Here is a 27,204-nt window from a genome sequence, read left to right on the forward strand (position 1 = left end):
AAAGTGAACATGTTGCATTGTTTTTTGTTGCATTGAGATTTAATTTCTTTTGATAGTATTTTTGAATACTATGCGTCTCTATACATAATTTAAATCACTTTTCCTGTTAAGTTTGTGTACTTACATACATTAAAATACGATTTTTCAAGTGTACGAATATTTATTTCCCCCCACTGTATTCCTCATAATTTTACTTATTGTGTATCCTTTTTTGAACCTTACAGGGTTCATCGAAAAGAACTCTACTTTAAGCATGACGCTTTAAATATCCTTGTTTTTATCTATAAAACAGTAAGGTTTCTCCGCACAATGTCGCTCCAGAATTCACTAGGCCTAGCAGCCATTATCTCTCCCTGTTTAATGGCATCTACGCAGACCCTCGCCCTGCGTGTGATCGTGTTATGCTAATACTGAGCAATTGAGCGCGATAGCGGGCAACCCTTTAGCGTATAGACCGCTCTGCGTATTGCCCATACGCCTTCCAACCCCCCCCTACACAACACTCTCTGCCGGCCGTATAGATAAGTAATACGATTGTGACAGTGCCAGGCTTAACCTTCGCTAGCAGATTTACCCATAATACGATTGTGATTGTGCAGCTTTTAACCTTCGCTCGCTGATGTATTAGTATGATTAATTAATTATACTATTTAATTAATCATACTAATTAACTTAATTATCAGATTCAATATTCATACATTTTAATGCTCCAGATTTGAGTTATTAGATTAAAATGTTCAGGTGATTATAAAATGAGAATAATGAAATGCTCAGCCATGGGTTTAGTTTCATTTTTATCTGGAATTAAATCCAAGGCAGCGTTTGTAATTTAAATGTCGTTCGCGCTAAGGGGTTAAGCGGAAAGCTGCCTGGCTCCAGCGTGCACATGCTAGAATTGCTGTTGTTGGAAATTATCGAGGCGGTAAGTTTCTCGCTGCATAAAGCATGTTTATCGTCGCCCCAGTCGAGTATCCACGAATCCATGAATAGCATTATTGTGGTAGCGTTCGCTGCCCGGCAGGAACACTTGCTTGTTATGGTATGTTCTGCTTGAGCAACTTTTCCCGCCATGCTGGACGTCGGGACCGAGAGAATTGATGCTATCCAAGCTCAAGTTAAGGTCCAGGCCAGGTTTGATTTATTGGCTGATGTCAGAGGATAATTATATTATCGCAGGAGAGAGAAGGCTTAGGGACTAAATATATCTAGAGATTTTATTGAAAATTATCATAAGTTTCGTTTGAACTTTTCTATCATCTCAATAAATAATGAGATGTGACCTTTTCAATTATCCTGCGTCTCAGTGAACACAACTGCTCATCCGCAATGCCGAGCTGGCAGTTCGTTTACTTTAATTTAAATTTGCACGCTAGCATTCGGATTTCCTCGTCAGCACAGTGGAAGAATTATGCAATTTATACAAAAATGTGTTATGTCCCTGTGGACGATAATCGAATTTGAGTTACTGATACTCTTCGTACAATTTAATACCATAATTCGTACTCAGCAATCACTGCAGCGGCAGCGCTTCTGCACGAATTGTTCACAAAAATTCTGATACATTTCGTTATAACACTAATGAAATACAAGGAGATGCTATCACGAAAATTTTACACGGAAGCAATCTACAAATGAAATTCTTAACATCAAAAAAATCAAGCAATCATGACAGGAGGACGAGACCAGCCGCTCCCTCCCGTCCTCCTCTTCCTCGTTATGACATAACCCACAATAATCGATCTCGTTGCCCACATTGGTGCTTGACTGGGATGAGTGTCCGTTCTCTCCGTAGCCGCGTTACCTGCCCAGCTTCGGCCTCCCATGGATCAGAACTGCCGGGCTTGTTTGTTCCATAAAACCAAACTAGTCCGTCGGGCATCAAAGCCCATCCAGAAGACAGCCACGCCTCTAATATTGTCTGTGTTTCTTTCTCTTGCATACTGTTCGTATTTGTTTCCCTTGCGTATTTTGTATGTTTCTTTCCCTTGCATTTTGTCTGTGTTTCTTCCCTTCAGCATATTGTCTGTATTTTTTTCTCTTGCATACATTGTCTGTATTTCTTCCCTAGCATCTTGTCTGTATTTCTTCCCTAGCATATTTATTGTCTGTATTTCTTCCCTAGAATATTGTCTGTATTTCTTCCCTAGAATATTGTCTGTATTTCTTCCCTAGCATATTGTCTGTATTTCTTCCCTCGCACATTGTCTGTATTTCTTCCCTAGCATATTGTCTGTATTTCTTCCCTAGCATATTGTCTGTATTTCTTCCCTAGCATATTGTCTGTATTTCTTCCCCTATCGTCATGTCTAATGTCTGACAATGATGTCGCTGAAGTTCCACCGTTTAGTGCCGCTGATTTGATCTTCTTTTTTTAGCTTTCTAGGTTATTTTGCCCCGATTAATTGTCTTATTGAGCATGTGCAATTAATTCAAGTTCCTCTCTATACTTAAGAGGCAATATTGCATGCGCATTAAATGACGGAAGAAATTTAGTTTACTATGTATTTCATGACAATAATATGCAGTGTTTAATTTCGCACCACAATCTTCAGCTTGCAGCGGTTGCAACCTCCACAATATGAACCACATTGACTAGTCCTAAGTTCAATGCAGGTAATGAATGTGGTGAAGCCACAAGCTTGCTGATTGTAGTGTTTTTTTTTTTCGCCTGCAAAGCCGCTCTTCGTGGATGGCTGGTAGAGTTAAATAACTGGCGGATCATCGTTAGTCTGACTTATTGGGTCTGATCACATGTAGTCTGCTCTGCCTAAGCCCATTCTTCGTTCGAAATATTTACTGTGCAATCGAAAATGAAGTTCCGTGTATATTTACATTCTCCCTAAAGCCCCGTTTCCCCAGCCTGAATGAACCTGGCGCAACAAGGTTTGTTCGGGAGGCGGGATGAGGTTAAAACAACACTCAATAGTGCAGCGACGCGTTGCGTGTTGCCTTAGTCTGCAACTCGAGTCACTCGTGCAGTTAGTTCGTATAGCGAGGTGCCTCTAGTTCATGCACCGAGGTGCCTCTAGTTCATGCACCGAGGTGCCTCTAGTTCATGCACCGAGGTGCCTCTAGTTCATGCACCGAGGTGCCTCTAATTTATGCGCATTAGTCTCTGATTGGAGCGCATGAGGTGCTATTCGCCAGCAAGCACCTCTCCAAAAACTACATCTCAAATTATAGGCGTTTCATTGGTGGCCAGAAGACGGCCGATGGTCAGCCATCAATGAATGATTCGCAGTGTTTTTTTTTAAGTATCCCTCGTCAGGCTGTCACTGATGTACATAGACTCTCGACGCAGCTCTTGTGACCTCATAAGTGCTGCCGCGCATTCTTTATGTTTACTGTACCGCTTTTCTCCAGCTTGAAAGCCTTTTCTTGACGTCATACGTTCAGACACAAAACCCAATTGCAAAAACGCTATTATATTTCAATCACAGAACAGGTTCGAATCCTTTTGTTTTATTATCTAATTTTGTCTAGAATTTAGAATATTAAGGAATATCTGCCGTCAACTGCTACCCGCCAGTGTTGATCTTTGATCTAGTAGCGTTAGAAGTGATGTCTCTTAACATAGTCTTGCGTTGTGGCCGCGGACTTCAGACGAGAACTTCATCATGAAGCTCTTCACGTCCCTCTCACTTGTCATCCATCACCGGGGTACTTGTTCAGCTCCACTGTAATTACTCATCTGAGAGGCTGTTCTGGCCATGCATTGAACTGTATTGCATGTTCAACGTAATCGCTTTGTCTGCACGAGCTTGTAGCGCGCAGCCTCACTTTAATAATGCATGAGCGCTAATCCAACAAAAATTCGTTACATTTACTCGTCAATAATTCGGTTATATTGAAATATTACTGCCAGTTTTTACGGTCAGCTAGGAGTAACATCGGACAAATAGTGTGAAGCGTTTAAAAGTTGTGTCTATAGTGCATGATGAAGTATCAAATATGATTCCCATGCTGCAAAGCATGATGAGATCTATGATACAGAAGTAACGATATTTACGTTACTGCACCAACATTCAGTGTCATGATTGAAAAACGCCTACATTCGAAGAAAGTTGGTGTACCAGAAAAAGACGTATGCTGTTGTGCTCGTAAGTGAATAAGCCGCCATACATCAGAGTTATCCAGCGTCACGACTAAAGACTCCTGCTAAGCGCGTCGCGTAATCGCATTAGCTCGAGGCCGACATCTACTCTGACTCCCGCGACGTTCCCAGCTGCTCAGACGCCATCCTGAGATCCTCTGATAAAGCTCCGTGAGTTGTTGCCAGATCCTTGAATGATTAAATAAGAGAGTAACTGCTCACGGCATCAACCAAGATTTTCAAACATTTAGAATTACATCAACTTGCATATATTTCTAGTCGGATTCTTTGGATGACATGCGTCATGATATTGAAAATGTGTTCGTGATATCTGATTTTAGGTTGAATCAAGTCCCTACCATAATAAACATAACCATCAAATGCCATGCTTGGTCTTGACTTGGGTATTTCCTTTAATTGAGTCAGAGTTGTTTTTGCAGACTTTCTTTAATAAATATTGAACCCTTGAAGTGAGATTCGCTCAATAAATGTAATGTATGGGCAAATTAAGTATACCATAGAGCATTTGATATTGCTTATGTATTTTTAACTCTGAAAACCTTAAATAATCTTCAAGGGAGCGCATTTGAGCGCCAAATAAAAATGTATGTTCCGTAAGCTGTAGGTTTAAAACAAAGAACCCGTCTATACCTTCATCTACATATAAAGTATATAAATATATATAAAGTATATATATACTTTTGACGCCTATACCTCCTCCACCATCTACACACATGGCGGCGTGTAGTGTGCGTGCCAATATATCACTCCACCCTCGCGTGTTATCGGCCTGCGATTTAACCGCTCGTTATCGTAGGCGCGTTATCGCTCTCGGCGCGCTGGTGTTAAGCTTGCTGCTCTTCATTACTTCCGAAGCGCTTTTCTTGAACCACTTAACTGCGTTGGATAACTTTTAAATAACCTTCTTTAAGGCTTGATTTTTGTGATAGTTATTCCACAAATGCGAAATCAATTTAAAAGTTGACAAGATAACTTATGTATTTAAATAAAATAAATGACATTTTTATTTTTTTATGTCGTCCCGACGGCAGTATGCCCTTATTGTATGTAATGTTGACTAAGTCCGCCTCATGCGAATCTCGTGTTCATCATATCGAGAAAATGTGTTCCTGTAGAGCCAAAAGAAACGGCTTCATTTCTAATGCAGTGCGAGATTGTACTCAAGTTGAAAATGCATGCCTACACGTGCGTAACCACGACATGAATAAATATTTTAACAAAATCTTTAGATTAGGGAAGAATGTAGGAAAACATGGGAAAGATAGCGACTGGCTGTAATGTAATTAAAAACCAGCAGCCCCGAAAATGAGGCGCGCTCCACTAAGCTCTAATTTTTTCGTACCAATAAAAGGAGGGAATTGAGCAAACAAAAAAAGACGAAGCATTAAAGCGAGTGTTGGTGACAGGCGGGGGAGGCGATGTCGCCATCGTAGTTGTGAGCGCCGCCGTCGCCTAGCTTGGGAGGCTCATGCCTCATTTGTCCTCACAAAACCAGACGCAAAATACATTACAATATAGCGTCATTTTATTGAGTTTTCCTTCGCTCGTATTTCTGCATTAAACTGCTTGTACATATTTTTACTGCATACATTCATTAGTTTTTCATACTCGGCTGCCTAGAAAAGCCCTCACTATGATAGGATCTTGTGTGTGAAGGGAACCCGCTTGCATCCTTGGCTGCGTGTTTGATGTATTTGGTCGTCATTCATGTGCGTGGTGCAGGCTTGAAGCTACGCTGAATCATTGCGCTTGTTATCCTTAATTCGAGGTAATTTATTGTCCCGTTCCCAAGAAGGTTTGCATTCTCGAACTGCAGTTCAGAATTAACCGAGTTAAATTATCTTCAAAGAATTATTTGTCTGCTTGTTGTGGAGCCTGTACAATGAATACGTTACTATACTGCATCACTACTGAGTGAAAGTCTTTTTTGATTGGTTGATGCGATGATATCCTTGCCGAGTAAGTTCAATGAAAGACATGATTTCTTATCACTGCATCAATATGAGGACTGTTGTCGAACACGGCTGCATGTTGCGGCACAAGAGAGGTATCGAGTGCGGGACATGCAGATCTCGCCTTGGTGAGCAAGTAGTGTTCGTGTCGACGTATTTTAACAAGTGTGTACTTGAAGCTTTATAAAGAGCTATTGCGTGACCGAACAAGTGTCTCGTGCTTGCTTAGGGCGTCTGCGTTGGTTCTCATGCGGTGTTCTTGATTTGCGTGTGTGCGTAACCCGAATTTTTATTTTATTAGCTGTGCTGTACTGCACTGATGCTACGTGACTGAAAGGAAGTCTAGAGCATTGCTAATTCATTGCAAATAATCATGCTCTGCAAAGTGATGGTTGGTAGAGTGGGGGAACATCATCATCTCCTTCGCTTTCTTAAGAGTAAAGTGATCGTGACCATATCGGAAAGACTGTAAATAATTCCGATAATATTTTTACACTTCAATTTTTATATCTCAACTGCAGCTGTGCATGAGACTCAGTCCTCAAATTTGTAACTGAATCTTTCCCCTGTACTTGAGGTCTCAAGAATTGACCTCCTGTGCATTTAACCTGCACGATAGTTCCTGTTTATTGCTTTTTCTCTTGGTGAATTTTATAATAGTTGACCCTCGCCATATGTTGGAATCTTTCTAGCTGGTACCCTAGTAGTAGCTATGTATTCTTTAATCTCGTATAATTGTATTGAAAGCTCTAAAATTTTCCGATCAATTACATTTTCAGGGTTGACGTCTCATTGATGTTAGAGTTCGAGGAGAATTAACACATGGCCAACACTCATTGCCATGTGCATGACATTAGCGTATTTGGTTAATGTTTGTTTTACAGTTCACCTTAACTTTTCCGCTCAATAAATTAATACATGCATGTCGTCGAAATGTATAAATTAATACATGCATGTCAATTAATATATTTTGTACATTATTTAAAATTATAGTAAAGCTAAAGAAGTGCCTTAGGAAATGTTTCGTTTGCCTTTTTTTATATATATTTTTGCTCATAGATCGCTGGTGAATATTACATTTCTACAGACCAAAGCTTTAACTTGTTAACGCACGAATTCCTTAACATGATTAATTTCCGATTCTATCTATAATCGAAAAATACTTTGGCGGAAAATAATTAATAATGCGCGGTGAGTTTTTGTGGTGCGGTGCAGTTGCGCTTAGACGAAAGACCTGAAAGTGAAGGCGCCGGTGAAAGCGTTCAGTTATACATGCATGCAGCAGCTGGTGACCGTGCCCGTCCCCTGGTGCAATATGGTCTGCTAGCTTCCCTCCAGTTAGAAATATTGCTCGACTTATCAGTGGCCATTGAATGAGAGCCGCTTGATCAGAGCTGTGGTGCTCATAATCTTCAACCCGGTCCTGCAAGTGTTCGCTCTGCCTCGGGTATCCTTCACCTTCGTATATTTGGGTCTTAACTAATAAGTGATATTTGAATATTTATTATAAGACGCTTTAAATCCACCTCGTCTTTGTTATTTCTAAATGGTTCGAACTAAGTTATTATTGCCTAAGTATCTTCTAATGTGACAACGATGTGCTGAACTCGCCTCCCTCTGGTCATAAGGACACTAAAGGCTGATGATACATAGACGAGGCTATAGAGGGCGAGGAGCGAGATGTCCCGTCTAATTTAACGCGACGACACTCGTTATTTAAGGAGACTGTAGCACCCACACTCTGTACATATTCATTATCTTTCATCACAGTCATGCAGAACCAGCATTCTAGGGTCAAGGTCACCATGCTATTGTCCGTCTGCTTGACCTGACGCGGCCTCCTCTGCACCCTACACATCACGGCCTTCTCTGCACCCTACACATCACGGCCTCCTCTGCACACTACACATCACGGCCTCCTCTGCACCCTACACATCACGGCCTTCTGAACCCTCCTTGACGTAGCCTAGTGCTAACTAGCCCTAGATTATTGCACTGATACAAGAAGCAAAAAGAAAGTTTATAATTGAGGTACAAATTTGCACCGCGAAATTGAAAAAAATGATAATCAGATGGGACAAAAAAAAAAATAATGGAATGGGAATTAAATACGGGAGACTCTTCTGTAGGTTTCCGTAACATCCACAAATGCTTATTGCTAAGTGTTGAAAATTTGATATTAATCGCATAATCGTAATTCTGCACTATTAACTCGGCGAAAGGAAAGAAAAGTTAAAACATGACTGCACTCTGCACTGCACCAGACACAGTGCAGGCGATGAGGTCACTCAAGAGAGATGCAGCAATAGAGTGCCGGTGCCAGCTTGTAGTGCTTGTGTGGCTCCCCAGCTGCAATTGCCTTGTTCCTTTCATGAAGCATAAACTGGCTATAAAAATACCTGGTTATCAGTTTTAATACGTTCCGTCTCATATTCAAATTATTCATTCATTTGAACTTAATTTGATGTTTTATTAGTAATAACTTCATCGCTATTCCTATAATATAGGTGTTGATGTGTCAGGTTGATTGCGTCCTTGAACTGAATTATCTGAAACCTTTTGGCGGTATCTTGGATACGCGGGGTTCGTTGAACCAAACTGCAATAATAAGCATTTATATGAGCTAAGCTTGATTTCTATTCTTCAATAACGAATACCGTACGTTAGACGGCGCATGTGACTTATTATATGCTGCATTAATTCTTCAACTCTGTGATTAGAATTGGATCTTCTAAGCGACCAATAATTGATTGTCTTATCAGTTTTCGTCTAAAAATTTATCTGCGAGAAAATGTTTCTTTTGTGTTTAATTCATGCCGAATAGTCTATTCCTGCTGTTATTAAAATACAACTTTACTTAACTGTAGGTTAGTCAATGTGGAACTATCATTGCGCGCCGATAGAATAACTTTGTATAATAAAACGTCTCACAATTGCTATAAGTCAAAATTTTCCTTTAATGTGGAACTTTATTTAATACGAGAAAATTTGCGTTATTTGCGATATTGTAAACGCCCAAAACTCGGGCGGGTTACAAACAATTACCAGCTACATGTTTGAATATCGATTATTGGATAGATGTTGATATGACACCGCATGTTGTGTGAGTATAATTGTAAAGTATTGCGTGTAGGCGTATCTGCGGATCCTTATAAATCTCTAAGTCTGCACACGCCTCCGATCGCTGCCATCGCATGTGTTGTGTTGACATCTTTGGCTGTGCGTCACATCTTGACAGACTCAAACACCTTTACTTATCGCTTAAATTGTAGTGTATGGCCGTTACATTAGGCATGTTTTATTCAAGCATTTATTTGTGGGGCTCCTTTTTATTTTTCTACTCATTTTTTATGCGAGTATTCATATATTGCTTTGAGTGTTTATATATTGTTGCTTGTGGCCTGAGGCGAGGGCTGCAGGACTCTCTTGATCGCGCAGTTCGCTGCTCGATCTAGCAGCAACGCGGGCAGGGATTCCTTCTTGACTCCTTTTTCCACTCTGAATAAATATCTCCTAATTCACACCCTTCGTATTTTGTTCAATTCGGTTGAATCGTGTGTAATTGTGTAACGAAACACACTCTTCTTTCACACTTCTCACTCTCATAACTCATTCACATGGGAGATGATTACATTTCAGCTACACAGGCAGTTCAATTTCATCTCACACTTATCGATCCAGCATTAATGGCTGAGAATTAACTGAGAATTAGAAACTTGAATATATATAGCAAAATAACCGTTTCATTCATAAGTTTCCCTTCTTAAATAGTAACTGAAAGTTCGAATATAAATAATAACGCATTATGAAAAGTAAATTCGTCAATTACGCATATAGGGAATCCCACGTTAGTCCCAAATCCTGAAGTGTTTGGAGAACGCGCATTTTTTGCGGTGATAAGCGATAATGAAAAAGTACTCTGCTCTTGAAGCTGCTGCCGTCATTTACATTGCTGAGTGACCGTAAAGATCTCGAACTCAACTGAGTATATAGAATTATAGACGCTGCAGTCGAACCTCGGTGCATGGCTGGAGCATCCGAGGCAGGGTTGCCAATCACGGCCTTGAGCGCCGCGCTTTGAAGCCGCCGCTAAACTGTTGGCTGAAGTCGTCCAGCCCCAGTGCGCCTCTATATATATATATATATATATATAACGTGTATGGCGCATGAAGAAAATTCGACAGGTTCTCACACCTCTGAATGCTAATATAAGCCAAGTTTATACCTTCCCGAATCTCGTTGGGAGAAGATGGCTCTCTTTGTGAAGGCCATTCCTTACGTTTACATTTACTGCTTGTTGTATGGATTTGAGAACGAGTCTCCATTGACTCATTGAAGCGGCCTGCTTACCATGGCTTACTTTTCTTTTACCTAAAATTCGATTATTTATATCGCTGTAGTATGAGCGCTAAGTTATGACACGGGCTAGCAGTGTTACAATAAAGCCTTGTGTAATTCGCTTTGATTATATATTTTAAAACGCGGTCTTGTGATGGTTTTACAGGAAATTGGGAACGGAAGCGTCCAGTGTGGGTGATGTTGATGGTGAACAGCCTGACGGAGAGCGACATCAGGAGCAGGGAGGTGCCGGTGCTGGACCTCTACCTCGCTCAGGAGGCCGAGAAGATGACCAAGACCACGGGCGCCGTCGAGGAGGTCGACGAGCAATGCAGACCTCTCAACGGCCTCAACTTCTCGCAGGTATTAACTTCATGCCAGAAAATATTCTCGGTTCCTTCTCTGTTCTTCGTTTTAATTTCTTCTTATCCTTAACGCATCGGCTGCAATACAGAGAAGTCTTGATGCTTCGCTTTTAAAAAGTTAAAACATGATCATATTAGGTAATTTTTATTGTGATTTTAATGTTTTTAATCCTAAGTTACTCGTCAATTTTTTGTTGCGTGATGTAAACACAACTCTATTCTTGTTATTCAACAATGTGCGAGCAATAAATTCTCAGTATATTTTGTCTCTGCCGGCTACTGTATGTACAGGGATAACCTCATCTAGTCCGCCCTAGCCGGTTATGTTCGAGGAATGTCCTACTGAATGCCGGTGTCTGTTTCGTAAAAAATGCTCTTATCTCGCGTAGCTCGTCGTGTTGACTTAATTGGCACCTCGCAAATGGCAGTGCACTGCAATATGCCAGACCTGCAACACGCGCCCTGCATCCATTACTAAGTGATCTCGAGCGTGAAATTTTTCTTTGACAGCCCATGACTTGTGTGGTTTAGTCTGCATCGCTTGAGCGGACAAATGCATCCACTGAAATTTCAATGCTATTCTTACCTAACTTGCTGATTGCGTCCATAATTAAGGGGATAATCAGTTAATCGATCATTGCCCGCATTCGCTATGCATCGCCTCGAGAGTGGCCTAACAGCACGGCAGTTTGCTCAGTGAAGCATCTCTATCAGGTTGTTTTATTTGCGGCTGAGGCTCAGCGATCGGGGGTGAACCACCTATAGTAATCAGTCTCTTCTTCTGCGCATGCCTCACTCAGCAGCTTTTATCATAGACTCTAGGCTTCCTCACATCTTGCTTCCTCACATGCCTTTATTGGCTTCACTTCTCGTACTGATTTATTATAGTAAATTAATTTCCTTCTCATAGACCACGCATTTTTTGGTCCAAGCATGTATATAGATATTTTATAGAAGCTGCATCACATAGTTTGTCTCACTCATTCTATTTGCGTGAAATACCTGCAATTATTCATTGACAGACTACATCCCCTCATGCCTTTTTCACCTGCTTTTGAATACATTCTATCCATGAGTACGATGCTTTATTCCTCATTTCCTTTCAATATCTTTCATCAATCCATGTTTATCGATGGCATTGAATTTTTAGCCATATGCTCAGCTTTCTGCCTTCCTTTCACCCTGACATCAGATCTCGTGTCTCGTTCAAAAAATGTTCTTACATGAAGTAAATACACATATACAGTATTTTTATAGGATTTGAACTCAAACGAAAAACTTTCTTGATTCCACAATGTTTTATTGCATATAACTCCAGTGCCGCAGAACTTTAACTTATTTAATCAGTCGTTTCTAATTTGAAGACTACCGGTCCTGATCGTGTCCAATGACCCAGACTGAATTTCAAAATTACCAGAATTTCATTCTAACCTTGTAGTGCTGCTTAATTCGTTGGTTATTTACGTCTGTACACCGCTGTCTCTGAGCATCTTGCTCGCGGTTCGGTGCCTCGTTAAATACATAGCACACAATTAACATTCCCAGCTCTTCGCATAACACTTCACTTGCCCCGTCGATAATTAGATGCGTCAGGTCTGGTGCTGCAGCTATTGTGCAGGTGAGCCTTTATCAGCGCCTTGAGCTTGTAGTGCAAATACACTCGGTGTGTTGGCGTCGTTCTCTTCAATAAACATCAAGAGTGCCGTCTTAATTAACCGTGACCAATTGATGATGCCGCCCCTGTTTGCTCTTATTAAGGTAACGTCACTTGTCTACGTTTGTGATGCATGCACCTCGTTATTATAGCTCATCTGTAAACGTAGCACTTTAATTTACCAACATAGTGGTTTAAGAGATTATAGCTTTGGATAATAGCTCTATTTGAAGATGATGTTCTATTAGACAGGAACAAGAACTAATTCTTCCTGCAAGAAAACCTTTTAAAATTTTTTAACATTGTTTTCTAAATTAGCTTTATATACTCTCAACATTTTGTCTTACTAGTGAATCAAATTGAACGTTAACCATTTACTGAAATCAATTTGATCAAGTTAATATTTTATCCCTAATTATAATTATTGAAGTAGGTTTGAATTCCTGGCATGTTTGGACCAAAGCTTACTGTAGCGACCGCATGCTCGAACTGGCGCTTCCAATTGCAATGCTCAATCAGCGACATTTTTTTATTAAAAAAAATATGCAACATTCCTCAAATTTGGAATGTTTGTATTTGAGAAGTTCTAGAACGCATGCTCGTATTTATTGCATTGAAAATTTTGAAATTTGGTTTTTCATGTTGAACAAGAGTTACTTGGAAGTCTCCACTTTGGACAGCCTGTCATATTGTACCGTAAACATGTTGACGGTATCTCATGACAAATAAAGTTAATAATAATGATCACAAAACGACAAGAGCTTCGAAATAGAAACATTGAATGAATTCGGCCTTACTAGGGTCCAACTTTTTCTCCGCCAAAGCGCGGTTTGTGGCATTACAGTTATCACGAACTCTGTGAATAATCATCGTCCCAATTGGTCCCGGTCATAATTCATACGGCGATGGTATATCTCAATTGCGTGCGCATTGCGAACGGATATGGCGCAAGATTTAAGCGCTTGGATGAACCTGCAATTATGTTAATGCTTTTGGCATTGTCTTGATCGCGTCGCGGTGGAGCAACGAAGGAATTACTGAGCTGTTTTTATCTCGTGCTTTTAAAGGCAGTAGAGCGCCGTGGTTGGGTCGGTATTTTTTCTCTTCACAATGACCCTGGCTTTCCACCCGAACACCGTCAGCTTTCCCCTGCATGTCGGCTATATTGTTCATGGGGAACCGCCCTTTGTGTACGTATGCCAGAAAGCTTCCCTATTGCTCGTCTCGATCTAATTGCTCTCTTGTTTATTTACGCTCAATTAGGCGATAAGATCGCGAGTGTTTCGGCCGGTCCTGCAGCGCCTCCTAGCCATTACCCAATCATGGCAGCAGACTCACTCGACGCTCAGGCTTTTAACCCTATCGATTAGCTCGACGTAGATTACGCCGCCTCTGCTCTGCTGCTGGAGACAAATATGGCTGCCTGTCGGGTCCCTTCCATATATGGAGCCTGGCTGGAATATTCCTCTTCAGGGCCTCATCACTCTTTGATTGTCTCCTGCTATTGACTGAACTGCAATTACAAACTCGCGCCTAAGTCAAGTTCGCCTTTTGTGCGCCTTTTGATCGATGGATGCGCGGTTTGTTTGACGTTCGGGTCGAATTGATGCATCAGTTGATCAGATGTCTTGAATGCTTCGAGTCGCCCACTGACTTTCCGGTGAGAAAAGTGCTATTTCATTATTATCTATTATCATTTCCTAGCACCTTCACAATATCGCTTTCTAGCACCTTCATGTATCCATTGTTGTTCACCAGCTACATTTGATCAATCACGATTTTCAAATCGCTTCGACGTCCTTCAAATTATTTTCTTTGTTCAGCAAAGGACTAAATCTAACGGATACCTGGAAATTTTACAGCTCGAAATATGTTGCGGAAATCTACGCGACAAGCGAAAATAAAATAAGATCCAAAAAATCTCGAGTTTTTAACACTGCATGAAGCCATTGCAGACGCCAGGGTTCAATACGCATAACGCTGCCTTGACGGCTTAGCAATCAACGTTGCCGCTGCTCAGTGTTCTTAGTGAGCGCATATAGTGCGTCTCGCAAATTTCTTAATTAACCATGCTTTTTCTCGTGTTCATGTTAAAGAATAGGAGAAATTCATGTGATTCAAGCAGTACTTGATTCGTCGCTTGATTGGTCTTCCCTAATTTAAGTTTATTCTAATTTAGAAACTGAAAATTTTATGCCAACCTTTTGGGATCACTTGAAAAAATAGGATTTGAAAATTGTATATTGGCCAATACTTTCAAAACTTGTAAGATAATTAGAGAATTTTTTTGTTTTATTCCGTGGCTCGTTTTTAAATGAAGAAAGTGAAGTACATATCAGTGAAGTGCATATTTTCTAAAAAAAAGTTAAATTTCACATTTCTGCAGTACCCATGGCAAAGCTTAAGCTTTATTACCAAGAAATTCTAAAGCCTATGAGTTTTTTGCCCGATTCTCTCCCTCATTACGTATATATTAGTAATCGTTCCCAATGTACTTGTGATCTCATATGCTCCATAATTTTACTATGTTTAATCACTAATTTTCAATAATATTTCTGATACGTCGGTGACAGGTGGTGTTTGCCCTGAACCACACGTTGTCGCTGCAGGAGCAGCACAAGAGTCGTCGCAGCGACAAGGTGTACACGACAGACGACCTCATCAGACACTACAACTGCGGTGATCTCGACGCTGTTATCTTCTCCCAGGACACCGCGCAGGTCTCTTACTCCGCTGGGAAAACCCACAGAAACTTATGTTATTTTGTGTATTAAATTAGTTTATATCCACCTTGTTCCTACCTTGATTGCACAGTCTCAAAAAAAGGCGAAGTGACAAGGATACTAAAGAATCAGTTGCTTGTCATTAACTTGTTGGTTTTCTTCTATCCACCTAATGTTCATTTGTTATCCTGTTTATTATTGTGCTTGTAGAGGAAAAGTTGAGCGGATGTCGCGATGCCTGGCGCGGTCGCCAATATCTGGTGCAGCATCGCCACGGAGGCGCAGTTCTCGAGTGCCTAGGAAATGACCTGCCTCGTATATACATTTTTTGATGACCTAGTCCTGCTGATAAGAAATCTTTATATTCTTCAGTATATTTGAGACACCCATCCCTTGCCTATATATTTCTAGTGATTGTAGTTTCATACGAAAGATAGTCTAAATGCATGTACCATTCATGAGCTCCTGAACTAAATATGCGCTATAATATACAACATATTTCTAAATGCATTCCTTTGGTTAGTATTATGTTTTAATGACTAGTTGTTTCGTTGTAGGTGTCGTTTTGGATGTGTTGCCGTATGAGACGAATCACACATTAGACTGACTTTATTTTATTGTTATTTGCTGCGTAATTATACTCGTGTATTTCTTCTACTTAATTTCGAACAACAATTGCTGTATTGATGGTTTTGCTGGTGCTTATCCATATTCTAGGCACCAGCTTCTACCTGTCGTCATCATTTATACATTATTAACGAATAATTCTGTCAACGGCTAAGCTAAAGCCTAATTGTAATTAAATAATGCCTAAAAATTGTACTATTTTTTACGGGCAATACTGTTTTTTTAATGAGTATTGTATGGAAGGTTGAGCGGTTGCCTAATGATTGTCCTCATTTATTACTGATAAATTGTATTCTATTTGGTGGTTTGAGTGCAGCTACCTAATAATTATTATCATTAATTACTTATAATTAGTATTGTTTGAACGGCTATGCGTGTGCCGCTGCCTAGCAATTATTATCATTTATACCTTATAATAAGTATTATATGACCGGCTGAGCAGGTACCGTACCTGGGCAACAGCTCGCTGCCGCCCATGGAAGCCGCGACGGCGCAGCTCATCGACCAATACTTCAGAGAGGAGCTCATCTACAGGAGGAACGAGCGCATGGGCTCCAGAGTTGTCCAGGTCACCTCATTTTATAGTTAGATAAATATTATCAAATATGAAGAAGTTGAAATAAAATGTTAGCATTATTATCTATGTAATGGTTATTGTTGTGATTAAGTACCTAGTTTCGGTGAACAACCTCATGCATATTTACCTCATTTTAGTTAAAGCAATATTATCAAATATTAGGATTTGTTAAATAAAATGATCGGAAAATTATTAATGTGATGATTATTATGTTGATCGAAACCCAATTTAGAAGTGAATATTGCCGTGAAGATGTGTGTGTGTTCAAGTTCTAAGCTTTGTACCAGATTATCCTGTGAACTAATTTTATATTTCATATTTTCATCAGGTGATGCTGGAACATCCTGAGCGTAGTTTTTTCTTCGCATTTGGTGCAGGTGAGAGCCATCTCGAGTACATAATCTATTTATGCATTTCTTTGATTATAACCTACGCGTTAATATATTCTTATTTAGCAAATTATTCTGGTCATATTTTAGCTGATAACCAATGTAGATGATTAATTATATGAAGTAAATTGTCCATGAAAAATATTTTTGAATAAAATTCGTTTGAGAATCGAAAAATATCATGAGAGACGTCAATAACAGTAATGTGAAGTGCCGTTGCAAGAGCACGACATCGGGTGGAATGGCTGCAGGTCACGTAATCTACGCTGTACTTCTTACTCGACTTTATTGGGGACATTATATTGTGTCTGTTATAAACCGTAATTTTTTAAAATCAATTACCGGTATCGATTGAAAATATGCGATTTTATTTTTGACTGTAATATATAATGGTATCTTACATATGGCCTGCTCTGTGCGACTGCTGGATTACTTGCAGTTAAGTCTCCAGTTCCTCGTGCTTCAGAAAACCAGACATTAGTCTTAATAAATTGTAATAAATAAATAAATTACAAATGAAACTAATGGTAATTTTGAGTTGCATATTAATACGATTTTGCCTCAATCTTACTTAAGAAGAATTAATTACTTTTAAATAATTCAACATTGGTTTTGTTTATTATAATTCGCTAAATCGCCTTCTCGCATGAGGACGCAGCCGTCGCAGCGCCCGCCTGATCTCGCACCTTGACTGGGCAGACTTGTTGTTTCTTTCGCACGATATCGCGGTCCTGTGTTAATTATATGTCGTACTACGAACTGTTGGTGCAGACCTGTGTTAATTATATGTCGTACTACGAACTGTTGGTGCAGACCTGTGTTAATTATATGTCGTATTACTAACAGTTTGTGCGGACCTGTGTTAATTATATGTCGTACTACGAACTGTTTGTGCAGACCTGTTTTAATTATATGTCGTACTACGAACTGTTTGTGCAGACCTGTTTTAATTATATGTCGTACTACGAACTGTTTGTGCGCACCTGTTTTAATTATATGTCGTACTACGAACTGCTTGTTCTTGTGAGGCGACGGTTAGTGCTCTCCAAAATAGCGCTAAATACTCGATGATGTTCCGACTGTGCTGTCGGAACGTAATAATAATAATAACGTAAGACAATTAAAAATGAGTGAGGTGAAAAGATTCTATGGTAGAGGCTGCGAGGGAGCTTACCAAAGTTATCTGCTCATCGCTTAGACCCTCCAAACAGCTGACAAAAAAAAAAAGAATATGTCGAAGCTGAGTTGAAGTCTTTCAAAATATGTTTCATTCATATTATAATATTATTTTCTCGAGCTATTATGCGTACCAATTAATACAATATTAATTATCTTTTAACCAGTCGTGACTGCCAAATTCGTTTCGTCGCACTGCTGCCGTGTGTTAATTTATTCAAACACGCACTCAAATTTATGAGTTTGCGTCGTTTAAGTCGTGCCTGAAGTATCGTCACTCATCGCTTACTTGGAGATGGAGTGGAGTTTACCAAGAACACATAAAGACGCAGTTGTGTGTCCTGCGGAGCCTAAAGTGCCGTAAAGTATCGTGTTTTGACGCTGAGAGCAACCTTCATTATTGGAGTGGCGAGAGACTGAGGGCGCCGCCCTCTGAGCTAATGTTCTTGCTCACGCCCTCATGCCAGACTACTATATACTAATTAAATATCCTCTTGCTGTGTCGTCAGGCAATGATACAATATATAGTTGGATGAGTTGATTAAATATTCTCTTGGTATCTCGACAGACCAAGCTACTATTTTTCTCCTGAGCCTGGCTAATCTAATATCCTTCTTGCAATCTCTAATTGGTACGCCGTTCATAAAAATAGAAACCGCATAGATAAAATTCGGTGCGTTATTAGAGCTCTATGCATACTCTAAGGAATAAATTGGACAATATCAATAAAATTATTTTAAGCAAATGTGCGATATTTGCAATTTAACTGTCATTTTTCAAACGACTGTACGTAATTTAATTTTCAAGTTTCCGTAATTTACATTAAAAGTTACAGCAATAGTAATATTTTTCATTAAAAATTTAACATGACCATTCGAGAAGAAGGAGAGAATTAATATGTTTTCGTCGCTCAATTTAAGCGAGTGCTGAAAGAGCTTTATTGGAAGTGATGTCAATAATTTTGTGGTGTCTAAGCGGCGTGTCCATGTTTCTCGTCCGGATTATCAACAATAATCAATTCTTGTCAATTGAAAGCTCGCTTAAAAGTTTTAATCGATAGACCAATATTTTGTGATCAAACTATGAAAGTTTTGTTGGTCGCATTCTTCTGACTGCACGATTCTTTACCATATAAGATCCCTGGGCATAACGTTATGAAGAATAATGCTTCGGTGCCATATGAGTAAGAAATTAATGCCTCACTGCACGCAAGAATCAACGTGTGTTGCATAACTCATTTCTTGAAGCTTTCGTTTCGATGAAAATCTCGAATAGTCGTCCAAAATTCATGCTGCCATTCTGGCCCTCGCATTGTCAACTATTGAAATTCATGTCATAGCAGACTAGACCCTTTGTCTGCGACGCTATGCTGAATTCCTGTCCATAAATTTCACCTTCGTTGTCGTTGCCTGCGGCCCAATACCCCTTGTCCATATGTCCATATTTTATTTACGGGGCATAATGTTCTGTCAGCGCCCCAGTTGCGTGATCGAACGTGTTGTGGTTTCACCGGGTCAAATATTCTAGCAGCAACAAACGGTACGATACGGGTCAGCAATACAACAAAAACTACGATATAGCTCGGCTATAACAAACAATACGATTGGGCTCGGCTGTAACACATAGTACGTTACGGCTGGGCATAACTAAAACTGCGATACGGCTCGACCATGTAATAAGTATTTAACGCCATTTTTATTATGCGCACTAGCTAGCTAACTTTGTACCTGGAGCTCCCCGAGAAAGCCAAGAACCAATCATGTAAAATAAAATAAAAATCAAACAGAAGCGTGCCCGCTAGGCCTGTTTAGGCCGCCATGGTTTAGCGATTTATCGAACGCTGCAGCCACGAGTGGGCCGTAACGAGCGGTTTTTGCTCGTCCGTCTCTGGTGAATAATGGATGGCGTTCCTTAGAGGAAAAGCTTGCACGTCCGTTATAAAGGAACCAGGACATAATCAGCGCTGGCATACGCGCCTCATCAACAGCCTCCACTGACAACATCATTTGCTTGTGCGATGCTTATTTATGATCCAGCTACAGGGGCCGAATTATATCCAATACATTCGTCGTGATAATAAATGATCCATTGAAGAAATGAACGTTCATCCATTGTTTTCCTGAACGTACATGTTGATCGTAATTTTCGTTATAAATTTGATGCTGGATTGCAGGGTTAAAAATAAAAAACCCTTATTTTGCCTTGTAGCCCAACGATTTCGCAAATTTCTGTGACGATTTAATGAGTAATACAATTCTTCACCGCTAATTATTACAATATTATGTTCTTCTGAAGTGCGCCCAATGCACGTGGAACAGCTAATCCCCAAGTTTTGTGTGATGACCTTACAGGTTTTGGATGCGAAACTAAATTCATTTAGTGCGAAGCTCTTCTACATGTCTTCCCAATGTTTCAAAGCCTTGTGAACAACTGGCCCATGCACCTTTTGCCTAGTATTTTAAATTAAAACGTGATGTTCATTCTGGCGTTGCAGGGCATTTCCTGGGCAACAGGACCGTCCTGGACGTGGTGCGAGCCGCCGGCTTTCAAGTGATGCACGTCGGTCCGGACTACCGCCTCAAGAAGTAAGCCTCACCGCCGATGTCTTTAGCGTTCATCAAACTTAATTCTGGACACCAGCAGTCGTAGGCTTCGTTACTAGTTCCCGCGAATGATGCGGAGTTGAAAAAACGTTGTGGGTTGAAAACAAGTTTTCGTTTAACTCTACGGTAGGAACACTGTTAATTTCGTTAACTGGAAAGTTAGTTTTTGCGGTCTATTATGCGCTTTATATTTCATAAAAGCTTGTATAACTAGCGTCTAAATTTTCTACAAACGACTCATTTCGATGAATGCCTTATTATAGTCTATCATATTAATAACTTACTTTATGTGCAGTAAAATGTCTCGGATAACTTGGATACACGAAGTTAATTTCACGTTCATAAAAACTTGTTGGTTAAAGATTCCATAAATCATTTTGAATTTCTTCCCAGAGTTTCCAGCAGTACACGTCCTCTTCAATATTTCATTCATTGGACCAGTTCTCGGCCTGCAATAAGAGTCATAAATCAATTTTCTATGCACGCTCATGACAACACGTTTCACTGCGAATCCGCAAATTCATTCTCACACTTACTGCAATAGATTGAAAATGTTTATAATTCACATATCATAAATGTATTTCAGACACAAGCGGCCTACCCAAAGGGGTGGAGCAGTGTTGCCAGACACGAAGGTGCTCAAGAACTTCTCCCACGCGCCCAACAGGCTTCTTCTCCACCAACAGATGGACCCGGCCTTTACGAGGTGAGTTCCTCTCTGTTGGATGCTCGTAGTTGTATTATTATTCTTATTATAAGCATCCATTATTTTTTTACTGCCTGGGCTGCGTTAGACCCCGACGATGCAGGACTGGCTGCTGCTCCGGTGACCAGGGGCCGTATACTGTCGTAAATAGTTAAGAGTTCCTAACTCCGTCAGCCGTAAGCTACGGCTTTTCAAGCTAAAACTACAAATCCTAGGCGAAAAATCGGTCACTATACGTGTACTTAGGGCGCAACGTGTATTTAATCGAGTTTTAAAAGTACGCCTCCCGGTCTGCCGGCCTGAATCCTTGTGTGTAGGTCGGTAACTGAGTGAAGATTGTGTGGGTAGCAGAGGTGATAGGAACAGGAATCGGGGCTGTAGGCACGAGAAGCGGATCTGTTGGCACGGGGAGAAAAATTTTAGGACCGTAAAAATATCATAGGCTTGGGAGACGGCGCTGCTCTTACGCGAAACGGATTTCAAAGATGCCTTGCGTGAGTGAGTGAGTTGGAAAATTTGTACCCAAAATCCAAACGCGGCTACATTGGATATATCATTTTTTAGGCCAATTCCATTCATGTAATATTTTTGCCAATTCCACCTTCAATTATTGACAAAAGTATAAGAAACATTTTCCAATAACCGTTGGCCTGATTACATACAGGTCGAAACAACCGAAACAACAAACATTTGACAAGATCGCAAACAATCATTCAATGATTTGGCGATATTAAGTTATAACCAAAGTTATATCTAAAAAGTATGAAGTTAAGAATTGTGTTTTGTCAGTTTTGTAAGGTGTACATTAACTTATTGTTTGTTTTTCTACCTCCCCCTCCCCCCCCCCCCCCCCGGGTCCCTTTTGGAGTCGCGGGAGCGAACCCGGCCCCCCAGCACCACTCCCCCTCCGCCCAAGAAGGCGCACTTCAACCACCTCTGGGTCAGGATAGACGCCGACCAACCCGCCAGGTAGATCTTCTTCCAACTTATTTACATGTGAACATTTTAATTCTTAAGAAAATTTAATTTTGTTAAGACCTTTTCTTGCGCGCTTTTAACATGTTTCAATAGTCAAATGAAATCGTTAAGTTATGTTTGCGTGGATTCGGTGAGAACTTCGATTTACACTTATTGGTAACAAAAATTAGACCGATTTACACGTATTGATTGATAAATTCAAAATCTTTGTCCTAGATATCCTACTCCTTAATCTGGCAACTAGTGAAACTGTGCTCATTACTCTGAGAGGTCTTGCGAAAATTCTTCAAGGACAAATTCGTTTTATAGTTTTCGAGTATAAAAATTTATAGGGCCTATAGTGCCTATTATTATAAATATTTGAAGAAAATAATATATTACTGCAATAAATAATTTTTTACTTGCCCAAGCATCAAAATCGGTATATCTGTTCCCGTATGAAATGAAATTTTGTGCTTAGAACAATTTTACATTATTTATCCTCGTGAAGATGACGCGATGTTTTGCAATACTGAATGAAATATCAGGATGCCCACTCCACATGGCTTTAGCTCCAATCTTAACCTCGAGTAGTTTGGCATCTACGAGCTTCAAATATTTGCTTCACGCTGAATTCCAAATCTCATTCACTTGTGTAAGCCATTGTTAAATTAATACCATTATTAGTGCGGTGCAGGGTTGTTGTCCATTTAAAAATTGACGTAACAACCCGATGCATCAAAGGCGTGACCAGGTCATGATATTCCCCGTTGATCGGACCATGGCGTAACCTTATCATGATTTTCTGCAATCAATTGTTCAATCACGGCATAAACAACCTCACTTCGTCCATCATTCTGCTGACTCATGCCCTGGTATCTGTGCTACCAGTTCCTCAGCGTCATCAAAGGACGGCGACGCGCTGGCGGTGGAGGAAGGCCTGCGTGTCTGGTACGGGCTCAGTGGGGGGCGTCCCTCGGTGAGGTGCGAGCCGCTGCTGCTGCTGCCCCTGCTGCTGCTCCTGCACCACTGCCTCAAGGGCTTGCTGCTTTCTCCAAGTCCTTTATTGTAGTTACTGCTTTAATATCCTTCTTTTAGTTCTAGGCACCATTCCTACTAGCAAGATGTCAAACCAATCGTTCGTAGGTATTATATGGCAAAATTTTCGTGAAATTGAATATCGACTTGTATATCACAAATTCAAGTCGACAAAAATTCCTGAACATTTAAATGATAGCTTATTTGAAGACCTTTTTAATAAAACGTGTGCAATATTCACAACGTATCCAATTTGAAATTGTATGTGTTTTTGGTAGTAGTTACAAAAATGCACCAGAATCATTTTGTTGTGTTGAATTGTACTCCTGTTCACCGAAGCTCCGACTTCTATACTCCATTTTGCGTTTGCGTTCTATAAATGGCGCCAATTAGTGCGCTGCATAGATACTTAGCTATATCATTCAACTCTCATGTTCATCATTATGCTAACTCTCGTTAAGGAACTCTTGGCTCTCTTCGTCTAAAAAATTGTATAATTTGGATGCACAATCCAAAATTCGAATTTTTCTTTTCATTGCATACTATTTCTCCAATCACGCACTCTGAAAAAATTTTTGCAAAGAGTAATGCTTCCTAAAAGATCTGTAATCATATCTATTGTTTTTTTTAGCTGGGATTACTAACCCGACTAGACGATCATGACTCAAATCAATCAAATTGTTCTTGCCTATTATATCCGGAAGCGTTTATTTTACTCGCACTAAAATATTCTGCTTCCGTCTGTCTCACTTTGACTCCAAACACAGTGTATTTATACGAATATTCATGCGGGTGTTTGTAGGACTTCTTCGCTAACTCAAAATCATCGTATTACCGTGAGGTTATGACCCTAGGAATGGTTCTCAGTAAGTTAATTTTTTTTATTCTTTGTAGGTTTCTAATGTTTAGGATAAAGATATCGCTCGTTCGAGGCTAGTGTAGTATTTCTCTGTGCCAGTTTCTAGTTTTAAGGCACGTTCCAAGCATCATTTGTGGGGACCCTAAGTTCCCGCTCAGATAATAAACGAACCATACATCACATGTGAAAGAAACGAGAGTTTCCTACGCATGTAAGACACGATCCATGCATCACATGTGAAGGAAACTAGAGTTTCCTACGCATGTAAGACACGATCCATGCATCACATGTGAAGGAAACTAGAGTTTCCTACGCATGTAAGACACGATCCATGCAGCACATGTGAAGGAAACGAGAGTTTCCTACGCATGTAAGACGCTGTCCATGAATCAAATGTGAAGTAAATTGCAAGTGACAACACATCTCGCGCGTGTTGTGATAACACATCACCTCCCTAGCCTAAGTCCACCAAGGCTACCTCGTATGTTATAACGGCAGGCCAAGCTAGCGTACGACACTATGACTTTCCTCCGTCCATTTACTTTTAAGTTGTCATTTCATCTTAGTCTGATGCACACTGCACAGCTTCCATCTTAATTCTATATGCATCACTGGATAACTATTTTATTTCGACGACGATTCGCCAAATCATGCAACGCGTTGTGACCATTTTATTCCTGAAAATACCTGCGTAAAGTTCATTATCATCCAAGTTATTTTGTATCCCTCAACAATGACAGAAAACAATAAACGTTCGTAAATCACTTGAGTATAACAGTTATGGCTGATGATTGGCTTAGATGTTAGCTTGAGATTGAACTCGGTTGATCATCGCTGTCAGTCGTTTATGTATTGAAATTGCTTTCAGTAGATCACTTATTTTATCCGATGTATGTGCGTAAATCTGTGTGAATTATTTGTAAGCGTCACGTGCCATGCTATAATTGTAAATTTTGTACTGTGTACATAACTGGTGTTAGTTTAACACCTACTCAAGGAGTTAAGAGGCTGAACTATATATGGGTATTGTCATGCGCCAGCTGATCTGTTATTCTAAATGTACATTTACAAACCGCTCGTGTATTCTGTATAGTTTTTAAAAATAATCTTTCTGTGTATTATCCTTATTTGCGCCTCTATTCTGTTATTGTTGTATATCTACTGTTATCATAGAATTTTCTGTCGATTTGCGATCTGATTAATTAATATTCGCGGGTCTCTTTGAGTTGTTGTTAATTTTAAAATTTTTATTGTGGACATCCTTTAAATGGATAAAATGTTGGAAATGATCCATTTTAGAACTTCACACTCGGTGTTCTTTCATAATTTAGCTGACGCTACAGATTCTAGTAAAATTGAATGCACATTTTTGTCCGTGTTTCCGTTATAACCGAAGATTCCGTAGCTCAACCCTTGTTTTTAGACATAACTTTCATGAACAAATATTTTATCGAACTCTAATCGCCCTCATAAATTCGTATGTTTTCAAAAGACGTGTGTCTGTCACAGAATCTATGCTTTTACGCATAATTTTTACTATATTTTTTTAATCATGATCATTATTATTATCGATTTGAAGACATAACCGTCTTTTAGAATCCCGTGCTCCAAGCTCTGCTCGCGGTCATGTTAGGCTTGGTTTTGCTCTCATACTTCCTCGAGTTGTCTAACAATTAATTGAAATTATAAAATTAATTATCTTTTTTGAACAGTATGAAGTTGAGTAATTTGTATATACCGATCCTTTTTCCTTTAGTTTTGAAGAAATTTAGACTTTTTATTCCGTTTTGTTTGCGAGTAAAAATCAATGAGAGCAAATTAAAATGTTTCAGGGACTTTTGTTTTCATTATCAAAGCGTTATATTATGTATGCGATTATCATACATAGTCCAGCACTCAACATTATTTTCATTCATTTTATTGAAATGTTTTTCGTAGATTCAACAGAAAATATATATTAACAATAGCATTGATCTGGTCGTATTCCGTATTGCTGTATAAAGTATAATGCTGAGTATATTAAATTTATGTAGCAAATATACAATATTTACATTAAAATTTTAGTTAACGAACACATGCGGAGCATTTTGCCTCCAGTAACACCACTGCAAGAAATAAACTTTTCCTGACCGGCAGCCCTTGGTCCACGAGAACAGACATTACTTCAGACCTGCAGGCGCTGCATGCATTATTGCAGTATGCAACTTCTTGGTTCGGCGTGCCGAGTCTTGGTAATAGCATGCCGCCGTGCAGTATAATTAACACATAGCCGATGCTAAAACCCGAGTACTCGTACAACGAGTCCGTTGCAATGTTTACGTTTTTTAGTTTTGAAAGCGCAAATAGTTCACTTGCTAACAGGAAGCACAAAATACCTACAGAAATATCATCTGTTTACAGGATTGTTACATGCGTGCCTTCAATTTGGGCCACCCTCAACCGCAGTTTTTTTAACTAGCTGCTTGAAAGGCATGAACTCTCATATCATTTTCTTAATTTCTTTAAATGTGCATTTTGCAATTTTTCTCGCTGGTAACGATAATTGGTATGATTTTTTTTAAAGTCAGTATGACTATTTTTTCCCGAGAGTTGTTAGTTTCTTCTCCTATGCACATAGATTTTCATTTATTGTCTCCCAAGTAGCGAATAATTCACACCAATAAAAATAAAATTTATAACACAAAAATTCTTAAGAAACGGGACGTTTGGTGCTGTAATTCTATTTTTCATGCATTGTTCTGCAAAAACTGCGCTAAACGGGGGTTTCAATTATCTTTCGAATTTTGCAATGGACCGGAAAACCGCAATCTATAGACAAATTATTTCCTTCAAAAAAATAAAATTCATATAAAAATTGTGTGAACTGTCCAAACAGTCCAAATTATTTTTTTATAATATTAATTGTTTTCTAGTCGCGTGAATCCTAAAGCTAAGAAGTACATCAAACTAGGAATAAAATATTTATATCGTACTTCAGCAGGTCATCCGTCGCAGTCTACTAGTTGCAGTTGTAGTAAAATTCGGGGTCCCCCCGGTTTTACCCCGCGCTCTCAGTACGCGTATTGATACTTGTATCCGAACAACTTTATACTCACTACCGGGAAAATCCAGAGCGACATAAAATTT

At 39.7% G+C, this 27,204-nt stretch overlaps 1 protein-coding gene across 1 annotated transcript in view; it reads left to right on the forward strand.

The window, feature by feature from the left end:
* LOC108678922 (metalloprotease TIKI2) overlaps positions 1–25,914 on the forward strand; it is a 53,440-nt gene extending 27,526 nt beyond the window's left edge. The window contains exons 5-12 of the mRNA XM_018167418.2: positions 10,571–10,767; positions 14,997–15,143; positions 16,216–16,341; positions 16,679–16,727; positions 20,410–20,500; positions 21,105–21,224; positions 22,080–22,193; positions 23,073–25,914. Of these exons, the coding sequence (XP_018022907.1) occupies positions 10,571–10,767; positions 14,997–15,143; positions 16,216–16,341; positions 16,679–16,727; positions 20,410–20,500; positions 21,105–21,224; positions 22,080–22,193; positions 23,073–23,253 (1,025 nt within the window). The 3' untranslated portion in view covers positions 23,254–25,914. The remainder of the gene's footprint in view (positions 1–10,570; positions 10,768–14,996; positions 15,144–16,215; positions 16,342–16,678; positions 16,728–20,409; positions 20,501–21,104; positions 21,225–22,079; positions 22,194–23,072) is intronic.
* Positions 25,915–27,204: the final 1,290 nt, after the last annotated feature.

The sequence above is a fragment of the Hyalella azteca genome, unplaced genomic scaffold (assembly GCF_000764305.2).
Source record: "Hyalella azteca isolate HAZT.00-mixed unplaced genomic scaffold, Hazt_2.0.2 contig3451, whole genome shotgun sequence".
Taxonomy (NCBI): Eukaryota; Metazoa; Arthropoda; class Malacostraca; order Amphipoda; family Hyalellidae; genus Hyalella; species Hyalella azteca.